The sequence below is a fragment of the Microcebus murinus genome, chromosome 14 (genome assembly GCF_040939455.1).
Source record: "Microcebus murinus isolate Inina chromosome 14, M.murinus_Inina_mat1.0, whole genome shotgun sequence".
In the NCBI taxonomy this organism is placed as follows: domain Eukaryota; kingdom Metazoa; phylum Chordata; class Mammalia; order Primates; family Cheirogaleidae; genus Microcebus; species Microcebus murinus.
Genome location: NC_134117.1, coordinates 73,906,734 through 73,928,479, shown reverse-complemented (window position 1 = coordinate 73,928,479; position 21,746 = coordinate 73,906,734). Strand labels below are relative to the sequence as shown.

General features: G+C 36.4%; 1 protein-coding gene across 2 annotated transcripts in view; it reads right to left on the bottom strand.

Moving 5' to 3' along the window:
* Nucleotides 1-2,407: 2,407 nt before the first annotated feature.
* LOC105879014 (uncharacterized) overlaps nucleotides 2,408-21,746 on the bottom strand; it is a 56,706-nt gene continuing 37,367 nt past the window's right edge. Inside the window, exons 5-6 of one of the 2 annotated variants that reach the window (XM_012778961.3) lie at nucleotides 19,490-19,663; nucleotides 2,408-7,837 (exon numbers count right to left, since the gene is read on the bottom strand). In XM_012778961.3, the coding sequence (XP_012634415.2) occupies nucleotides 5,751-7,837; nucleotides 19,490-19,663 (2,261 nt within the window). In that variant the 3' untranslated portion in view covers nucleotides 2,408-5,750. The remainder of the gene's footprint in view (nucleotides 7,838-19,489; nucleotides 19,664-21,746) is intronic. The other variant, XM_012778967.3, reaches the window with a different exon arrangement.

Below are 21,746 nucleotides of genomic sequence, written 5' to 3'. Positions count from 1 at the left end.
AAACAATGGTGATATAGCACATCTTATATTTTCCTGGTTAGAGCTGGAACCCATACTACTAAGTGAAGTATCCCAAGAATGGAAAAACAAGCACCACATATACTCACCAGCAAACTGGTATTAACTGAGCAGCACCTAAGTGCACAGATAGGTTCTACAATAATAGGGTATTGAGAAAGTGGGAGGGGCAGGGGGGCAGGTATATACATACATAATGAGTGACATGTGTACCATCTGTGGGATGGTCATGCTGGAGACTCAGACTTGTGGGGGGAGGGGGGAAAGGGCATTTATTGAAACCTTAAAATCTGTACCCCCATACTATGCCAAAATTAAAAAGAAAAAATTAAAAGAAAAAAAGAAAAAACAAACATATCCCTCATGTACACTCAAATGAGAGATTAGAATATTGCTAATCAAGTGCTCATATTTCCAAGAGATTATTTCTAAGTCTGTGCTAGTATAACAAACTGCATGAGAATGGGCAGGTTTAAAAGAATAGAAATTGACTTCTCACAACTACTCTGGAGACTGGGAAGTCAAAAAACAAGGAGCCAGCAGGGGTGAGGGCTGGTTCTCTGCTTCCAACCCCTCCATGCTGTGCCCTTCTGAGGGGAGCAGCAGTGTGCCTTCATATGGCAGAAGGTGAAATGGGGAAAAAGGAACCTAGCTGGTCCTCTCCAGCTCTTTCAAAAGATCACTAATCCATTCATGCCCTGATGACCTAATCAACTCCCAAAGGCCACACCGTTATATGCTGAGGCACTGGGGCTTAGGTTTCAACATGAATTTTGGAGGGAAAACAAACATTCAAACCATGGCGAATGTCATCTTGTTTCTCCAATTTGTGGAAAGAAATCTGGTATCTTTCTCCAGAGAACCTCAAATTGGTATCATCAGGATTAGATGCCTCCTCAACAATGACTGTTTCACATGGTTTACAGATCCTGGGATGACGCTGCATTTGTCATTCACCGGGTGACAAAATGGGTGTTTTTCCCCTTACAGTGAGGATTAGGGTATTTATCACATCAGAGGCATAAAGCAGCAAAAGGATGCTGGGCCATAACCCAGAAGTTGATGGATCGAAACCATCCTCTGCAACAGCCTTGTCTGCAAGGGAAGGAGCAGCACAGAAGAGAGGCAAGTGCATCCCCTTAACTGAACAAGCCCTCTTGTTAGGCAACTGGGTATCATACTTACCTCCCCCAGTGGTCTCCTATCTTTCCACAAATTTTGCAAAGAGCCCTCTGCATTGTTCAATCCAGGGGTCTGTGTGGTACTCCACTCAGCCTGTGATGATCACCAGGCTGTACACAGTAACCAGAGAGCTGGAGCCCTTAGAAAGTGGTCTCAAGTGCTCGTCAGTGAAGGTGCTGTGTTGTCACCACCTTCACAGGTGGGAGTCCGAGACCACCAGCCAACCAGGCTGAACTCAATGGCAAGTCATAAAGGAAGAGAGCCAATGAACAATTTTTGTCTGGTGGAAAATAGCATTTTAGGGTGGGAACAGGTATGAGACATCCCTCCCTCAAAAAATCAAGTTCATCCCAGGCCCAGGCCAAAGCACAAGTCTTGCAATTGGTGATTCTGTCAAGTAGCTTTGGCCATATCATGGAACCTCTTAGCCAACTGCAGTTAGTTAAAATTGGACTGGGTTACAGAATGATCAAACCCAGGACAGCTGCCACTCAAAGAGGAGATCTACATGAGTTTGTCAGTTGGGCATCCTCTCAGACTAGGTGAGGAAGATCCTTCAGGCCATACAAGGCCACACAGGCAGCATGGCTGGGAGCAGAGTGCAAGATCAGGGGTTGTGGGGAACAGCTCTGTAGCATTGAAGGGGGCAGTGACCCCTGTTTGCTGAGGGAGGGTGTGATGGGCTAGTCTGAATACTTCCCAGGGCTGGCACAGGGGAAGAATGTTGCTGCCCAGGGATAAGCAGGAACTGTGCCTGGTCCCTTGATAAGGACTATAAGGCTAGGGACCTCATCTATGGGAGCAGAGTGGGGAGGGAAACTTGCAGTTAGGACATTTGGGCCCTGCTTGGCCTTGAATATCAAGAGCACCGAGAATATTGGGCCTTAATTTCAAGCCACAGTTATTATTAATATAATTGAAAATATATTGGGGACACATAAAACCAATTCAAATGTTCATTAACAGTGATTATAGTTTCAGTACAGAGATATATCACTGACAAAAACAGTACAAAAACAAGATATTATAAAGGGTAATAAGGAACTTAATTATCTTATATTCTAAAAATATAATGCTTAAAAAAGGAAAAAGCTATAATTGAAAATATGCTTAGTTGTTGTTGACATAAAAATGCTGAGACTACATCCCTCACCTCCACCTCTGGTATGGGAAAACTGATAACGAATGATGTTTTTACCCATCTATATTGCTAAATGTAGGCAGGGATTATTTATTTATTTCCTTAATACACTTCATATTTTAGAGTAGTTTTAAGGTTACAGAAAAGCTGAGCAGAAAGTACAGGAAATTACCATAACCTTTCACCCTCCCTCCTCCAGTTTCCCCAATTATTAACATCGTACATTAGTGGGTACATTTGTCACAATTGATGAGCCAATACTGATACATATTATTAGCTGTAGTCCAAGGTTTACATTAGGATTCACTGTTTTACATTCTACGGCGTTTGACAAATGTATAATACACGTATGCACCATCACAGAACCCACATTTTTCGCTGCTCTAAAAACCACCTATTCATCCTTACCTTCCCCAAACCCCTGGCAACCCTCAATCTTTTTTACTGTCTCCATAGTTGTGCCTTTTCCAGAAGGTCATATATCCACAAACATAACAGTATAAACTCATTTCAGACTAGCTTTCTTTCACTTAATAATATGCACTTAGGGTTCCTCCATGTCTTTTTATGGCTTGATGCCTCGTTTCTTTTTACTATCTGTCTGAGCACCATCTCTTACAAACCTGCTATAATTAGTAGTGTCACGAAATTTTTGTTGTTTTTAAAAAGGCAATAAACTTTATTTCTTCCTTCCCAATCTGTATATCCTTTATTTCCTTGTCTCATTACATGAGCTAGGACTTCCAGAATGATACTGAAAACCACTGTTGAGAGGGGATGTCCTTGCCTTGTTCCTGATCTTAGCAGGAAAGCATCATTTTTTTAGATGCTAAGTATGTTTGCTGTAGATTTTGTAAAAGTTCTTTATCAAATTGAGGAAGTCACACTGTATTCTTACTTTACTGAAAAGTCTTATCATGAATGGGAATTGAATTTTGTCAAATGCTTTTTCTGAATCTATACACATCAGCACTTTTCATCTTTAGCCTGTTAATGTGATGAATTACACTGATTTTTTAATATTGAGCCAGCTTTGCATAACTGCAATAAAACCTCCTTGGCTGTGGTATGTAATTCTTCTTATACCTTGTTGGATATGATTTGCTAATATTTTGTTGAGAATTTCTGTATCTATGTTTATTTGAAATACTGGTCTGTAGTTTTCCTTTCTTGTACTATCTTGCCTGGTTTTAGTATTAGGGTAATAGTGGCCTTATGAAATGAGTTAATAAGTATTACCTCTGCTTTTACTTTCTGAAAGATACTGGAGAGAACTGGTGTTATTTCTACCTTAAACGTTTGGTGGAATTCAAACCAGTAGAACACATCTGGTTCTACTACTGTTTCAGATTATTAATTAATGATTCAATTTCTTTAATGGATACGTTCCTATTCAGGTTAATCTTGTGTGAGTTTTCATAAAATGCATCTTTCAAGAAATTGGTCCATTTTAGCTAGCTTATCAAATGTATGGGCAGGGTTGTCCATTATATTTCTCTCTAATACTTTTAACATCCATGGGAATAGCAGTGATAGCCCTGCTTTCTTTTTTAATGTTAGCAGTTTGTGTGTCTTCTCTTTGTTCTTAGTTAACCTGGCTAGAGATTTATCAATTTTATTGACTTTTTCAAAGAACCAGGTTTTGGTTTCATTGATTTTCTCTTTTCATTCCCACTGATTTTTACTCTAATTTTTTTTCAGCTTACTTTGATTAAACTTGCTCTTCTTTTTCTAGTTTCCTAAGTTGGAAACAGGTTATTTGTGTAATCAAAGATCATTAGATTATATAATCTTAAATTGCCTGTATAATCTGATTGTGTGACATAGCATACAACCTTTACACTGTCAATCCAAGCCCCACCCCAGCTTGATTCTAACCCTGTTTTAGCCTCAACCCTGCTACTTATACTGTCAAGTCTCTGAGAGCCTAAATCCCTGTCTAAGAACACTGGACCCTGAACTGACAGTCCCGCAGCCCTAAGCAGCACCTAGTGCACCTAGTCTGTGTGTGTGGGTCTCCTTCCTGGGCCCTATCTTAGAGGGCAGCTGCTTACAGAAAGTATGGACAGTCACTCAGGCTGAGCCTGGAGTGTTCACTCACGTACAAGGCATTTCATGGCATGTGATAAACCATGGATAAGAGAAAGGAAGTAATGTGGAGAAGGGCCTAAATCTTCACATGAACAGAATGCCTTTTTTTTTTTTTTAACATTTTGATATTTTGACTTATAACTTTTAAATGGTTAGACATTATCTCTGTGAGTTTCCTTTTAAATTGTTGCTCCAGAGCCTTAGGAAGAAGGGATGGGCCTGATATAAGAACTATTAACCCAAGGATACCTACTTCCTATTCACAATTATGTGAAGTTCCATCATACCTATGAAATAAATGTAATATATATATAGAACCATTACTACATACATAAGTCCTATATACCTCAGGGACAATTAATATGTGTTTAATATTATTGCTCTGATTATTCTATTTATCAATGCTTTTAAAAAGTTTCATATTAAAGTGGTTGCTGGGTGTCGGGTTGCAGAAAGGGTGTGGTTATTAATACAAGGAAACTTCCTGAAAGTTAATCCTAATTTCCTTTGTGAATCTTGATGCAATATAGATCCCAGAATCTTTTTTAGTTCTGTAGCCTAGTTTTGTTGATGGTTACTCAATTCTTAAGCTGGTAAAACCTGATATTAATATAACTACACACACACAAAGGGTCGATGTAAACACTGGTGAAATCTAAATAACGTCTGTATCTTAGTGGCATGGTATCATCAAAATTTCTTCTATATGAGCATATACTATGAACATGTAAGATATTATAATTAGAGGAATCTGGGTAAAGGGCATATAGGAATTCTCGGTACTCTTATTACAACTTCTTGTAAGTCTATGTTTTTTATTTGTTAAATGTTAATAAAAACTTTTGAAAATACTTTTAAAGTTTTAAAGCTTTGCATTCCACCATATATATATATATACACACACACACACACAAAATACTGTTTGTAATGTTTCCTAAAGATTCCTATGACATCAAACCCCAAACACAACTTGTAATATATTATTTCTAAGCAAAATTTTCAATTTATATTTCTTAAATTGGCAAATTTCTCCCCTGACACAATCCTGACTGTATTTTTGCCAAAAGCTTTCACAAATTCACAAAATCTGTAAGGTTTTATACGAGTATTAACCACCTAACATTCAATGGAATATCACTTCTCAACAAATAATTATGGTAGTCTATGGATTTATCCCTATCATTACTTTGGAGTAAAATAAAGCCAGTTTGTGATGGTTACTGAACATTTACAATGTCAACAGAGCTTCCTCCATAGTCTTAATATTCTTAGAGTGTCATGGAGGCTGACTTGTAGCTGAACATTTCTAATATTCATTTCATTCAAAATGTTTTTCTTCTGTGTGTGTTCTCTGATGTACAATGAGATTTGACTTTTGAGAGAAGGTTTTTCCACATGTGTTACATTCATAGGGCTTTTCTCCTGTGTGTGATCTCTGGTGTTTAGCAAGGTCTGAGTTACGGTAAAAAATTTTCCCACATTCATTACATTGACAAGATTTCTCTCCTGTGTGAGCCCTGTGATGAACTGTGAGGGATGATTTGTGACTGAAGGACTTCCCACATTCATTACATTCATACGGTTTCTCCCCTGTGTGTTTTCTCTGATGTAAAGTAAGTCCTGACTTCACACAGAAAGATTTTCCACAATCACCACATTTATAGGGCTTTTCTTTTGTATGGGTTCTCTGATGCACGATTAGAGCTGACTTATGGCAGAAAGCTTTTCCACATTCATGGCATTCATAGGGTTTCTCCCCTATGTGAATTCTCTGATGCTGAGTGAGTTGTGATTTCTGACAGAAAGTTTTCCCACATTCATTGCATTCATAGGGTTTCTCTCCTGTATGTGTTCTATTATGTTTGGTTAGGTAGGATTTATTGTAAAATATTTTTCCACATTCATGACATTCATGGGGTTTCTCCCCTGTGTGTGTTCGATAATGTTGAGAGAGGGTTGACTTATGGCTGAAAAATTTCCCACATTCAGGACATGCAAAAGGTTTCTCTCCTGTGTGAGTTCTCTGATGTACTGTGAGGTCTGACTTCAAGCAGAATGTTTTCCCACATTCATAACATTCATAAGGCTTCAACCCTGTATGAATTATCTGATGCCTGGTGAGTACTGATTTGTGGTAAAAAGTTTTCCCACATACATTACATTCATAGGGTTTATCCCCTGTGTGAGTTCTCTGATGCTGTGTAAGATGTGACTTTTGACAAAAGGATTTCCCACACTCAGAACACTCAAAGGGCTTCTCACCTGTGTGAGTTCTCTGATGTATTATAAGGTGTGAATTCATACAGAAGGATTTCCCACATTCATAACATTCATACGGTTTCAGCCCCGTGTGTGTTCTCTGATGTTTAGTGAGGTCTGACTTCTGGTAAAAAGTTTTCCCACATGCATTACACTGATAGGGTTTCTCCCCTGTATGTATTCTCTGGTGTAATGTGAGGGCTGACTTGTGACTAAATGATTTCCCACATTCATTGCATTCATAAGGTTTTTCCCCTGTGTGTGACCTCTGATGTTTAGTGAGGTTTGACTTCTCCCAGAATGTTTTCCCACATTCATTACATTGAAAACGTTTCTCTCCTGTGTGGACCCTCTGATGACGAGTGAGATGTGGTTTCTCCCAGAAAGCTTTCCCACATTTATTACATTCAAAGTGTTTCTCTCCTTTATCAGCTTTCTCAAATTGTGACAGATATAATTTCTTCCTGAAATTATTCCCACTCTCATTGTATTCATAGTGTTTCATATGTACCCCAGGATGTTTCAAAAAGGTAGACTTCTCATGTAAGGATTTCTCACAATCACTAAATTCATAGTGACTCTCTTTTGAGGGAGGTATGTGATGGAACAAGAGGGAAGACCCATCACAGAAACTTCTGCTGTATTCATTATATGCACAGCCATTCTCCTCTGTGTTCTCTTTCTTGTGTGTATTAAATACTGACTTTTCAAGGAAGGTTTCCTGACATGTATTATATTCAAAATTTTGTTCTGAAGTTTGAATCTTTTCATGCTGCATAGGATCCTCATGATGAGTGAAGGTTTTCCTAATGGTAAAACATTCACTTTTCTCTTTAGTATGAGTCTTTTCCTGCTTAATACTGAGTAGAAATTTTCCACAGGCATTAAATTCATTAGGCTTTTTTCCTAAATAGTTGTTCTTACTGAAAACCAATTTTGAAATACTGTTGAAACTCATTCCACATGAGTTACACTGACAGAATATTTTTCTCAAAGGAAAATAATTTATGTCCAAGTTAAATGGTTTTCCTACAACATTACCTTGTACCTTAGTCAGCATTTTGTTATTCATGACTACAACTTCCCACAAATGTGTAGGTTTGTTTTCTTGGTTCCTCTCTTTCAGATGATCAGCTTTCCAAATGTCTAGAAATAAGAAAAATTGAACTTATCATACAAATACTAACACATTTCTTATGAAATGAGACCTCTATACAAATGACCTATCACAGCTGACTCTGGTTGTTCTGTCCAATTTCCAGGTAAGAAAATAATTCTAAGTGCACATTTTTTTCTATTTCACAGGTTTGAGGCAAAAAATAAAAACAAAATGCCTTGCATAGTGGAAAAGGGAAGAGAAATTTATGTATTCGAACACATACATTTGGTTTCCAATGTATAAAAGATAACAGCAATTGCTTACATCTTATTTCTCCATGTATCCCCCAAAAAACTATGAGGATTAACATAAGGAAAATAAATAAGATTATCTATAATAACTCATGACCTGTAGCATAAGTAGGAGACAAAGAATACTAATTTCAAATTGCCACTAAGAAACATTAAAAAAAAAAAAAAAAAGACAGTCCACACCTATGAAGAGACTCAACTGGAGACTGTGGCAATCACATGGAATACGGGAGACAGAGGGTTCAGAGGTGATGAGACACAATGTTATTCCCAGAAAGGGAAATTTCCACTCTGAGTGGGAAAATACTGAAATGTCATCTGAGGTCAGGTAGTTCAAAGCTGAAGCTACTGGAAAATCCAACACAAGGGACTTGGAGTATAGGGTACAGAGGAAAAGGCTGACCAAACTCAGGAGTGAAAATAGGATGTAAATTATAAGGAACTTGTTAAGGATTAAACTGCATCCTCCTCAAAATTTATATGTTGAAGCCTTATCTCAAAACACAGGGTCTTTCACGAGGTAATTAAGATTAAATGGGCTTATACAAGTAAGGCCTTACTCTGACAGGAAGACTCCAGAGTGCACGCCTGCTCTCTCCCCATCCCCTCAACCACAGCGCACAGGCACAGAAAAAAGACCATGTGAGCACAAAACAAGAAGGCGCCATCTGCAAGCCAAAGAGAAAAACTTCACCAGAAACCCAACCCTGTGGCACCCTGACCTTGGACTTCTAGCCTCTAGAATTGTGAGAAAATAAATTTCTGTCATTTAAATCACCCAGTCTGTGGCATTTTATTATAGCAGCCTGAGCAGTCTAATACAGAGCCCAAGGGTAAAATAGACTTGAATGAAATTTTAATAAATAGCATCAAAAAGGGGAATGAAAAGAGAAAAAGGAGCAGCAACAACCAAAAAAGACTAAAAGAAGAAGAAAACTGGACCAGAAAGTTCTGGATAAATAGTCTGTAACTAAATAGACAAAACTATCATGTATTATAAATAAGTTACTGCAGTCACTAAATAACAAAAAAGAAAACAATGGAATAAATCTAATATTAAAACTATAATCTGGCCAGGCATGGTAGCTCATACCTGTAATCCCAGCATTTGGGGAGGCTGAGGTGGTAGGTTTGAGGCCAGGAGTCTAAGACCAGCCTGAGCAAGAGCAAGACCCCATCCCCATAAAAAATAGAAAAATTAGCTGTGGTGGCAGGTGCCTATAGTCCCAGCTACTCAGGAAGTTGACGCTGGAGTATCACTTGAGCCCAGGAGTTTGAGACTGCAGTGAACTATGAATGCACTGCAGTACTCCAGCCTGAGTTAAACATCCAGATCCTGTCTCTTTTACAAAAAAAAAAAAAAGAACAAAAAAGAACAAAAAAGCCCCACAATAATCTAAGAAAACTCTCCAAAAATAAAAAAAGACCTGATCCTGATCCACATATTTAAAGGAACCACCATGAACCTAAGGAAAACTGACCTGAAACAGTCCTAAGACATAACTTAATAAAACCAGAAGAACTTAAAATTGAAGGAAAAGTCCCCTGGACCAAAAAGACCAAGTCTTAACAAACTTTACTGTAACTTTATAATGACTCTTGAAACCAATTAGTATTGTCTCTAAAACTCAGCTTTCATTTTTCAAAGTTTCAGTTATTTTAGCTCCTTTGTACTTTCACAGAAAGTTTAGAATTAGCTAGTCAATTACCACAAGAAAGCCTGCTAATTACTTCACAGAATTAGACTGGGATTGTTTTCAATTTATCGATTCAAGGAGACTGCTCAGGCTGCTATAATAAAATGCTGCAGACTGGGTGACTTAAATGACAGAAATTTAAGAAGAACATGTTAACAATATTGAGCTTTCTGACACACAAGCAGGGAACTACATTTACATAAGTCTTTAATTTCTCTCTGCAATGGCTTATAGTTTCCAGTGAGGTTTTTCACATTTTTTGCCATGTATCTGCAAAAAAAATTTTGACGCTATTGTAAATAGAATATTCTAAAATTTTAATTTTCAATTAACCATTGCTAGTATATACGAAACTGATTTTTGTATATCTCTCCTGCAGCCTAGCAATATTCACTTAATTGTTTCAATCTTTTTTTTTTTTGGTTGGATTTTCTACATAGATAAAATCATGTCTTTTGTGAATAAAGACAGTTCTACTTCTTTTCCACTCTGGCCTCCTTTTATTTCTTTTTCTTCCCTGATTACACTAGTTGGACTATATCACACTATAGAGCATGACTGAACATCCTTGTCATGTTCCTGATACTGGAAAGAAAGAATTCAGTTTTTCACAATTACATACAATGTCAGTTGTCAGTTTCATATAGAATCCCTTTATCAGATTAAAGAAGGTACCTTCTATTCTTCATTGGAGAGTTTTTTTTTGTTTGTTTGTTTTTTGAGACAGAGTCTCACTTTGTTGCCCAGGCTAGAGTGAGTGCTGTGGCATCAGCCTAGCTCACAGCAACCTCAATCTCCGGGGCTCAGCGATCCTACTGCCTCAGTGTCCCGAGTAGCTGGGACTACAGGTATGTGCCACCATGCCCGGCTAATTTTTTTTTTTGTATACATATTATTTTTTAGTTGGTCAATTAATTTATTTCTATTTTTGGTAGAGATGGGGTCTTGCTCAGGCTGGTTTCGAACTCCTGACCTTGAGCAATCCGCCCGCCTCAGCCTCCCAAAGTGCTAGGATTACAGGCGTGAGCCACCACGCCCGGCCATTGGAGAGTTTTAATCAGAAATGGATGCTCAATTTTGTCAAATGCCTTCTCTGAATAAACATATGGATCTGACCTGTTTTTCTTTTTTAAATACAGAGCAGGGATTGATTGACTACATAATTGAAAGTGCCTGTGCAAAATGAAAATTTGGGGCCAGTTCCTCAAAGAGCATAAAGAAAAATTTAGTAAGAAATCAAATAAATTATGTCTTTTCCTTTAAAAATATTTTATTAGGTACTAACATGTATAATAAAGGTAGATGAGTAACAACAAACTTACAAATTATAAAATTATATTTTTGGTACAATTACTATGTAATACATTAATTACTAATAGTTTGTTAATATGATGTATTGATTATAAGATTTTTCTCACACCCCCTTCTGCAAATTCATTTATTAATATAATTAAAAGTAACACTAGCTATTCTTGGCAAATGCAAGATAAATAATTTTCACTGATTTTAATTCTGAGAAGGTTCTTTCAATTGACACAACTGTTACTGGAGCTGTTAAGAGTACTTTATGGGTTGGGACAACGTGATCTAAATTTCTGATTTCTGATACATTATTTGAAAATATAACTTTTAGCATATATAGAGAAAAATATTCTGGAGGAGTTTTCTAAAACTAATTCTTCATAAATATTAGTTTTGTGTAAATCTGAATTTAATTTTAAATGTAGATTTATATTATACAATGGCATTTTAATGATTTCTCTGACATTTTCTGTAACTGTACAAGAAACCAAAAATGGCTTCATGATTTGTATAGAATTCAAAACACCTGTTATGCAGTCTACTGCTGTAATTTCAAATGCAAGGAAAAAACATTTTAAAAATTAATTTCCTTGTTAAGAGTTAGCTCATCTAAAATTCCATATGAAAATAATGTTTTCCATCAAATTCTATTTCTAAGCATTCGGATACTTCCTTTGCAATACTGCAGCAGTTCTCAAGACCAGTCTATACTCTGAAGCATTCTAGTAACTGCCTGATATGCCTTAACCCAATATTTACAAGTATGCTTTTGTTCCATAATACTTCACTAACAATGATTATTGCCTAAATGGTGGAGGGTTATTGTCCCAGTATTCAGGCCAGAAAATATTTCATGCAGGTGCCAGAGGAACAGACTCAAGAGAAGAGACAGGCAAGCTGCCCTTCCACTGTGGGTAGTACCTGGGGGCTGCAACCACTGGGCTACAGTTGCTGGGTTTGCTGCTGCTGTCATCAGTGCGGAAAAGGGTCCTGACCTTGGTCACCCACTCACATCAACAGGACACCCCAGACTACATCAAACAGCCAGACCAATGGCTTAGGGAACACATTGCCTAAAGCAGGGGTCCTCAAACTACGGCCTGCAGGCCACATGCAGCCCACCAAGAACATTTATCCGGCCCGCCGGGTGTTTTTGCCGACGCTGCCTGTCCTGCTTAGCAGCCAACTCGACCCGGGCCCACAGTGCATACTCTCCAACAATCTGAGGGACAGTGAACTGGCCCCCTGTTTAATAAGTTTGAGGACCCCTGTTCTAAAGTATCCTATCTGGTTGCACACATGCTCCACTGTCCCTTAAGACTTTACATATAAATCACAAGTTCAAATGTAAAACTGTGAAGAATTTCAAGATGGTAACAGCAGGACATTAAGCCAAGGACAGGACCCCTTCTTCCAAGGGTGCAGCAGTGTGTGACTACACAGGTCACGTGGACATGAAGTTGGCCTGGACACAGGGAATTATACAGTTTTTCGAACGTTGAAAAAAGCATGGCTGTGATTAAGCACACTTGATCATGATTTATTAGCCTTTATATATTGTTTCCAATTGCTAAAATTTTGTTTAGAGTTTGTGCATTTATGTTCATAAGAAACACTGGCTTTCTTTTCTTTTAATGTCTCTGTCCAGTTTCAGTATAGGGCAATGCTGGCCTTAAAGAATGATTTAGGAAGTATTCCTTCCTCTTGAATTTTCTGAAAAAGTTTGGGTAGAATTGGTACTTAACTGTTTGCTAGAATTCACTGAATGAAGCAATCTGAGGACCTGGAGTTTTCTTTATAAATGGTTATTTAGCTGTTTCTCTTGGAGTAAGCATTTGTAGCAGAAACTTGTGTTGCATAAGAAAGATCTCAAATCAATGACATCAGACACTTTCAAGTATTTTCTAGTATTTTAAAAATACTAGAAAAGAACAAATATAACCCAAAAGCAAGCAGAAGAAAGGATTAAAGATCAAAATGGAAAACAATGAAGTCAATATACTTATAAACATAAGTATACCTTATGTTTCCTATATCTAAATTTCCTATATTTAAAATTTCCCATAAATTCTGTTTTCATTAATACTCAGTTCTAAATACTTTCCAATTTCCCCCTTTGAAGTCTTCTTTGAATTGGATTATGTAGAAGTGCATTTAGTTTCCAATCCAAATTTATGGATTTTACAGATCTTTCTGTTATTGATTTTTAAGTAAATTTAAATCTCTTCTGGGAGAAAATATTTTATATGATTTGAATCCTTTAAAATTTATTAAGACTTGTTTTATAACCAAGAAAGTGATATACCTTGGTAAATATTCATCTGCCCTTGAAAAGCATGTATATTCTGCTGTTTCATTAATATTTTGTGTGGGGAGGAGCAGAGGAATAGCTTACAAATGTCAATTAAAGTATTTAGTTTTATTCAAGTCTGTTTCTTTGCTTCTTTTCTACTTCCTGTTTTATTAATTTATTAGTAGAAAGATGTTGAAATCTGACTGTATCTGGATCTATTTCTCCTACCAGTTCTATCAGATTTTTCTACAAATATTTTGAAAAAGTCTTACTAGCCTAAGTTTAATATTAAATCCTTTTGATAAATGGATCTCCATCAATATGAAAAAAATCTTAATCACTAGTATTCTTTTCTCTGAAATTGATTTCATCTGATTGACACAGCACTACAGCCTTTTCAATAATTTTATCATTGTATAACTTTTCCATCCTTTTCTGTTTAGCCTATTTTTCTTTTAATCTAACATGTTTCTTTTATAGGCAGTATATTATTGGGTCTTACTGTATTTGTCTCCTGTAGAAACATCCCCTTTAAATGGGGTGTTTTAGATCATTTACATTTTCTGTAATTATCAATATGGTAATATCTTTAATCAGTATACTTTAAAGTAATATTGCATGTTACACAAATATGACTTTTGCAACAGTGTCCTTTCTCTTCTCTCCTATTAGCCTTTAGGCTATAATTGCCATATCTTTTACATATATGTTATAAACCCATGATCATTTTTGTTATTTTTGTTTAAAGTATTGTTCTTAGAGATTCAAATAGAGAAAAATCTCTTATACACATAACCACATAGTCATTATTTCCTGTTCTTCATCTAAATTTCCATCAGATATCAAAATATTTCTCATAGTACAGGTCTGCTGGTGATGAAATCTATCACCTTTGAATATGTGAAACGTCCTAATTTTCTCATTGTTTCTGACAATTATTATTACTGAGAACAGAATTCTATATTGACAGTTTTTTTGCTTTTAAAACTCTACATATAATGTTCCACTATCTTTCCTCTTGACCCATTTAAGGAGAAATCCCCTATAATCTGTGTCATTTTACCTCCACAAAACATGTCTTTCCTCTCTACCTGCTTTTGAGATTTCCTTTAACACTGGCTTAGAGTATTGTGATTACGATTCCAGTGCCTTGGTGTGGTTTTCTCTATGCTTATTGTGCTTGGAGTTTGAAGAGTTTCTTAGATTGGAGGGTTCCCATCACATCTGGAAATTTTTTTTATCATCCTCAAAGTATTATTTTCTGTTCCCTGCCCTCTTTCCTTCAAGGACTCCAATTCCAGGTACATCCGACTACCTGATGTTCTCCTATAGCTCATAGGAGCTATTTTTTTTTTCAAATATTTTTCTGTTTCATTTGGTTTCATGGTTTCTATCACTGTGTGTTTAAGTTCACTAATCTTTTCTTCTCCAATGTCTAATCTGCCCATTAATTCTTGCCCTATGCATTTTTCATTTCAAACGTTATAGTTTTCATTTACAGAAATTTTATTTCCATCTTTTCTGTTACACTGAACGTTGATCTTCCGTATCTCTGAAGTTTTAGAAAATATGGAACTCAGTTGTAATACTGTTTCAATGAACTTATTGGCTAATTCTGAATCCATGTCAATTTACTGATTAGTCTCTTCAACAAGGCCCATGTTTTCCCATATGTTTGTGTGTCTGATATTTCAATGGATGGAAGATATTGTAAATTTTACTTTGTTGGATGCTGAATACTTTTGGATTCCTATATGTATTTGTGTGCTTTGTTTCAGGATGCCCTTAAGTCATGTGGAAACAATCTGATATGGTCAGGTCTTACTTTTAGGAAATTCTGGGGCACACAAATTCCTCACTACTGAGACAAGACTTTTCTGAGCACTCTAACCAATACTCTGTGAATTGAGTTTTTCCACTCTGGCTAGTGGAAACAGTCTTTTCTAATCTGTGTGTGAGTGCTGCATACTGTTCCCTCTAATTCTTTTCAAAAGTTATTTCATTAATTTCCTCACACACACATGCTAATTAGCACTTCACTGAATACTCAAGGAGGCCCCTTTACAGATCTCCAGACTTCTCTCTCAGTGTAGGTGTCTCCTGCAGGCCACTAGCACTTCTGAACCCCTACAGCACCATGTTCTAGGAAAGTATGGCTGAGAGGTCTTCATCTGGCTTCCTCTACCTAGCTTCCTTTACCCCACTTGGAAGATCCATCCCAGCCATGCCAGTCTGAGAATACTGGAGCACCAAAATGCTTGGCACAAATAGCTGACTGGGAAGAGATTCCAGAGGAAACCAAGAAAACCAGAGACAACTGCTCCCCACCCAGATCCCTGATCATAAAGCATAGTGTCACTCTGAGAAAAACAAGACACTGTTCCAGCCCCTGAGATCCAGTATATTGGCACATAGCTTTCTTTTACTCAAGAACACAGGCAAGCCATAATAATAAAGAGCTCTAAAACTCTCCTCTAGAAAACTGACTTTGTATAGAAAAAAGCGTAGGTAAGTTCAAGCCTAAGGTCAACCTTGAAAACAATGGAAATTCAATGATAACCAATTAAGAAGGTGTTAGATCCACGAAAGCAAGCTAAACCACAAACCAACTGAAAGTCTACCGAAGATAACAAGGGAAAGAAACAGCCAAGAAAAGGCATCCAGGGCAATCAGATTTGTTCCTTTCTAACACGTTCATACAAATACATTAACATACAGATTTTCTACAATAATGATTTTGAAACATATTTTTTAGGAGATGACTTCTAGAATACTGGCATGAAAACTAACTTCAAAAACTGGCCTCAAAGACTACACTCTGAAATGGGCCCAAATTTAAATGGAGGAAACTGTAAGCAAAAATATAGCCCAGGGCACTGTTAAAAACAATAAAGAAATAAGTCAGCAATTAATAGAGGCTAATAGTGGAGGGTGATAGCAGGCAGACAGGCTAATCAGGAAAGGAGAAACTCAAAAAGAAATAATCAACCTGTAATTATTACTTCGTATAATTTGTTTCAGATTTTTAGATTTTTTTCAAATTTTGGAACATTTACATTATATATACTAGTTAAGTGTCCCAAGGCTAGAAATCCAAAGTCTGAAATGCTCCAAAGAGCATTTCCTTTCAGCATCATGTTGGACTCAAACAATTTTGCATTTTAGAGCATTTAAGATTTTCAGATTTGGGGTGCTGAACCTAACGATGCATTATTGAGATTTAAACATATAGTTGTAATATGTATAAAAATAATACCACAAATGAAGAAGAAGAACTAGAGTTACATAAGTAACAGTTCTGTATCTCACTGGCGTTAAGGCAGTATAAATCTAAAGTAGATTCTGATAGTTCTAGGGCAACCACTAGTTAAATAATTTTTTTAAATGAAAACAATCATTAAACGAATTAAAATGTTATACTATATCTACTTTGTGAAAAAAGCAGAAAACGATAGAAAATCAAAAAAGCATGAAAAAACAAAAAATAAAATGTAATATGTAAACCCAACTACAGATGTTTCTCAACTTACCCATCACACACCCATCATAAGTTGAAAATGCCATAAGTTAAAATGCATTTAATACCTAATAAACCCACTGTAAAGTTGAAATATTCTAAGTCAAATCATCGTAAATCCAGATGTTTTTTCACATAAAAGGTGGCTACATCCTAATAAATGCACTGTAAAGTTGAAAAAGTCTTAAGTTGAGCCATTGTAAGTCCAAATGCTCCTCAACTTCCAGTGGCATTACATCCTAATAAACTCATAGTGGAGTTAAAAAATCATCAAGTCAAACCACTGTAGTAAGTCAGGGACTGTCTATTGATTATAACAGAAAAATAGAAATGTATTTAAAAGACCAACAGAAAGGCAGCAATTCTCAGGTTGTACAAAATTCAAACACACAGTATATGCAAGAGATCTACTTTAGATTCAAAGATATAAATACACTGAAAATTAAACGACAGAAATAGATTTTTCAAGCATATGGAATTCATAAGCCTGGAGTAGCTATCCTAATATCATACAAAAATATACTTTAATACAAAAACTATTGCTAAGGATAAAGAGGGACATTTTATAATGATAAAAAGATCAATCAATATAAAGAAACAATATAAAAAAACATAATTCTAAGCATATGTGTCGCTAACAACAGAGCTTCAAAGTACATGAAGCAAAAACTGACAAAATTGAAAGGAAAAATACAAAAGTCAACAATTGGAGACTTTAACATTCCACTTTCGATAGAAAAAATTGTCAAAATATAAATAAGGAAATAGAAGACATGAATGATAACATAAAGCAACCAGATCTAAGAGACAGAACACTTCACTTTAAAACAGAAAGACAGTCTTCAAAAGTGCGTATGAGATATTTCCTTCCTCAGGATAGATTTAAAAGGATTCCCTGACCACAGCCAAAAGAAATCACAAATCAGTAACACAAAAGAATTCTGAAAATTCACAAATAGGCACAAATTAAGTAACTTATTCCTAAGCAAAAAAAAAAAGTCAAAGAAGCAATGACAAGGAAAATTAGAAAAACAGCTAAGATAAGTAAAAATGAAGATGTAACATGCCAAAACTTATGGGACACAGGTAAAGCATGCTTAGAGAAGAATTTGCAGCTGTAAATAACCACATTAAAAGGGATCTCAAATCAATAAACTAACCTTAGAACACTAGATAAGAAAAGTAATACAAACCCAAAGCAAACAGAAGAAAAGGAAACAAAAAAGATTAAAAATTAATGAAGGAGAGAATGGAAAAACTATAGCTGTTTCTTAGGGGAAAAATAAATCAACAAAATTGACAAAGCTCTGGTTAAACTGATTTTGGGAAGCAAAAGATTCAAATTACTAAAATTAAGGATAAAAGATATCACTAGCATTTGCACAGAAACAAAAAACAACTATAAGAGGGCTGGGCATGGTGGCTCACACCTGTAATCCTAGCAGCACTTTAAGGCAGGAGGATTGCTTGAGGTCAGAAGTTGGAGACCAGCCTGAGCAAGAGTGAGACCCTGTCTCTACTAAAAATAGAAAGAAGTTAGCTGGACAACTAAAAATATATATAGAAAAAATTAGCCAGGCATGGTGGCGCATGCCTGTAGTCCCAGCTACTTGGAAGACTGAGGCAGAAGGATTGCTTGAGCTCAGGAGTTTGAGGTTGCTGTGAGCTAGGCTGATGCCATGACACTCCAGCCTGGGCAACAGAGTGAGACTCTGTCTCCAAAAAATGGAAAGAATTATAAGAAAATGCTATAAACAACATATGCCAACAAATTATACAACTTAATGAAAAGGAAAAATCCCTATAACAAAAACTAATGAAATCAACTCAAGAAAAAATAAAAATCTGAAAAGACTTATAATAAGTAAAAAGATTGAATTAATAGTCTTAAAACTTCCCATTGAAAAAAAAAAAGCTCAGGTCCAGATGGCTTCAACAGGGAGTTTTCCCAAACATTTAAAAAGAAATATCAATTACAAGGAAAGGAAAAAAGGGAAAGGAAAGGGGAAAGGAAAAAGAAAAGGAAAGGAGAAAGGAAAGGAAAAAGAAGAAAGGAAAAGAGAAAGGAAAGGAGAAAGGAAAGGAGGAAGAAAAAGGAGGAAAGAGAGAGAAAAGAAAGAAAGAAAAAGGAAGATAAAGAGAGAAAGAAAAGAGAAAGGAAAGGAAGGAGAGGTGAGGGGGGAGAGGGGTAGAGAGAGAGAGAGAAGAAAGGAAGGGAAGGGAAAGGAAGGGGAGGCAAGGGAGGGGGAGGGGAGGGGAGGGGAGGAGGAAGAGGGGAGGGAAGGAGAGGGGGAGGGAGGGAGGGGGTGTGGGCGGGCAGGCAGGCAGGCAGGCCAGCCCTTGCCAACTCATCCTATGATTCTGATATTGCCCCAGTATCAAAATCAGACACAGGAAAAGAAAACTACAGACCAGAGGTGGGAAACCTTATCATATTGGAAGGCTGCATTTATTTACCTGTAATCAAATAAGGCCAGATTTAAGAAACTTCAACTAACTATTCTTACAAATGTACATAATTTTGTAAAAATATAACTACTATGTACTTAATAATTTTAAAAAATGAATTTTAAAGTTACCTTTTAATGACTTTTGTTGTATCTGCTTTTTGTTGGGAAATATTTGAATATTTGATTGCAGCATGGAGGTCTGCAGTTTCAGCTGATCCTGTGGATGGGTATCAGTCACCTGTGACCTTAAGGGCATCTTGATTTGGGTCAGGTAGGAGAATGTAGATCTGCAGCAGTAAGTGGCTGAAAAGCAAGAAAGTATTTCTCCAGCACGTTGCAGAAAGTGTGGGTATTCTGCATTTTTCCATAATTCACCTGGATCTTTCTTAACAACAAACAATGACTTCTACTGTCATTGTTGTCATGTCATCTACTGAGAAGCTCAATCAATTCCATCCATCGTTCTTTAGGTGCCTTGGTGATACCAACTAGGTGAGGCTGAAATGCTAATTTGAGTGTGATGTCATGATTTTCAAAGCCAGTGAACCTTTCACTGTATTCTCTAATTAATAAGTCTATAACAGCTGCCTGTTCTTCAGATGATTTCCATATAGTATCCTGCTAATCAATGATCTTTGCTAACTGGGGAAAATGTTCACCTGAAATTTCGTTTTGAAGAAGTGTTTTGGAAAGATAGCTTTTTTTGAAATGTTTGGATTTTTTGCCACATATCACATATATACTTAGATTTAAAAACCTTGCAAAGACAGATCATTTTGATTTGACATGGTATCACACAGAATGCTGCATTCCTATAGAAATCTTCTTTTAATAATTTACATTGCTGATTCTGTTATTCATAAAATTTGATTATCTGTTCTCACAGAGATAAAATTTTGGCTAACACCTATCCCTGTGACAGCCAATGCACTTTAGAATGATAGGGCAAATCCACACTCAATACCTCATCCTTCAACTTTTGCATGTTACAAAATTAACAATGTCGTGTTGCACTTGCACAAATATAGTGAACAATACTTGTCACTTGCTGCAAAGTGTCACTTAAAATAGCAGCTTTAGCTATTTTAGCAGCTTTAGATTTTGCAGATGCAAGATACAATGAAAACAAATGAGAGCCTCTGAATCTGTTCATAATTTTATCTGTGCAATAAACATTTCATCTTTCCCATCACAGAAGTTGCACCGTCTATAAATACACTAAATTTACCAAATTCAATCCAACTTCACAACATTTATCTTGGAAGTTGTTGAAGATATCTATTCCACATGTTCTGTTCCCAAGAGTTGCCCATAGACAGTAATTCTTCGTAGCAAAGATGATCTTTTTGATCATCTTTATGATCTTTTGATCATCTGTTATGACCCAAATGAAGTATAAAACCTGCGCCAAGTCAGTATTATCAATTGATTCATCCAAAGCGACTGAATAATATATATTTTCCTTTTGAAGTCCTGCATGAAGTTGTTCTGTTAAGTCAAAGGCTAATTCATGCTGCTATGGTTCACCTTGAAAGAGGCAGTCCTTTGTACTAAAAACATTATCCGGGTCTAAGGATCTCACAACTTCAACAATACATTCTTTCACAATTTCTACATCACTGAATGGCTTCCCTTTTTCCCCAAGTATATAAGCTACTTTGTAAGTTTCTTCAGTGGCATTAGTCTCAGGTGTTATTGCTGCTTCATAGAACTGTCTTTGTTTCTGCTTTTCATCTTTTAATTTCTTCAATACAACCTTTCACGCCTCTTCCTCTAATTTAAAATATTTGTGGTCCTTACGAGCGTTATGGGCATTGAATTTCTTTAATGTTGATATTGCAGTATCACAAAGCAAGCAAATCATCTTATCTTTAGCAGAAACAAAATAAAATTGCAATTGCCAACCCTTATTAAAAGATATTTTCTTCAGAATTCTCTTGGTCTTCTTTGACATGATGGACTATTAAGCAGACAGAATTTAAAAATACTGTTGAGCTGTGCAACTCTTCACATTCCACTTCAGACAAAAACACAGTGCACCACTGTCAAAAGCTCGTAAGACTGGCGTACTCGACCCCATAAACTCTCACCAACCAGCCTCATGAGATAGTGAGCCAGCTGGGCAGGGGAAGTTAAAACTAGATCACCAGGGTAGCAGCTGTCAATTTAGCCTCTTATGGCTAATGTTCTAATTGTGCCAGTCAATGTGGGAGGATTATTTTGTTAAAACTTATTTTATTCTTTGGCATTCTAAATACGTTCATTTTAAAAATAAAAAGATAAAAATGTATTCATAAAAATAAAAGAATATGTTCTGTAAAATTTGGATTCATTCAAAAAGCCATACTTAGGGACCTAGAAGGTCACAAGTTCCTCACCCCTGCTA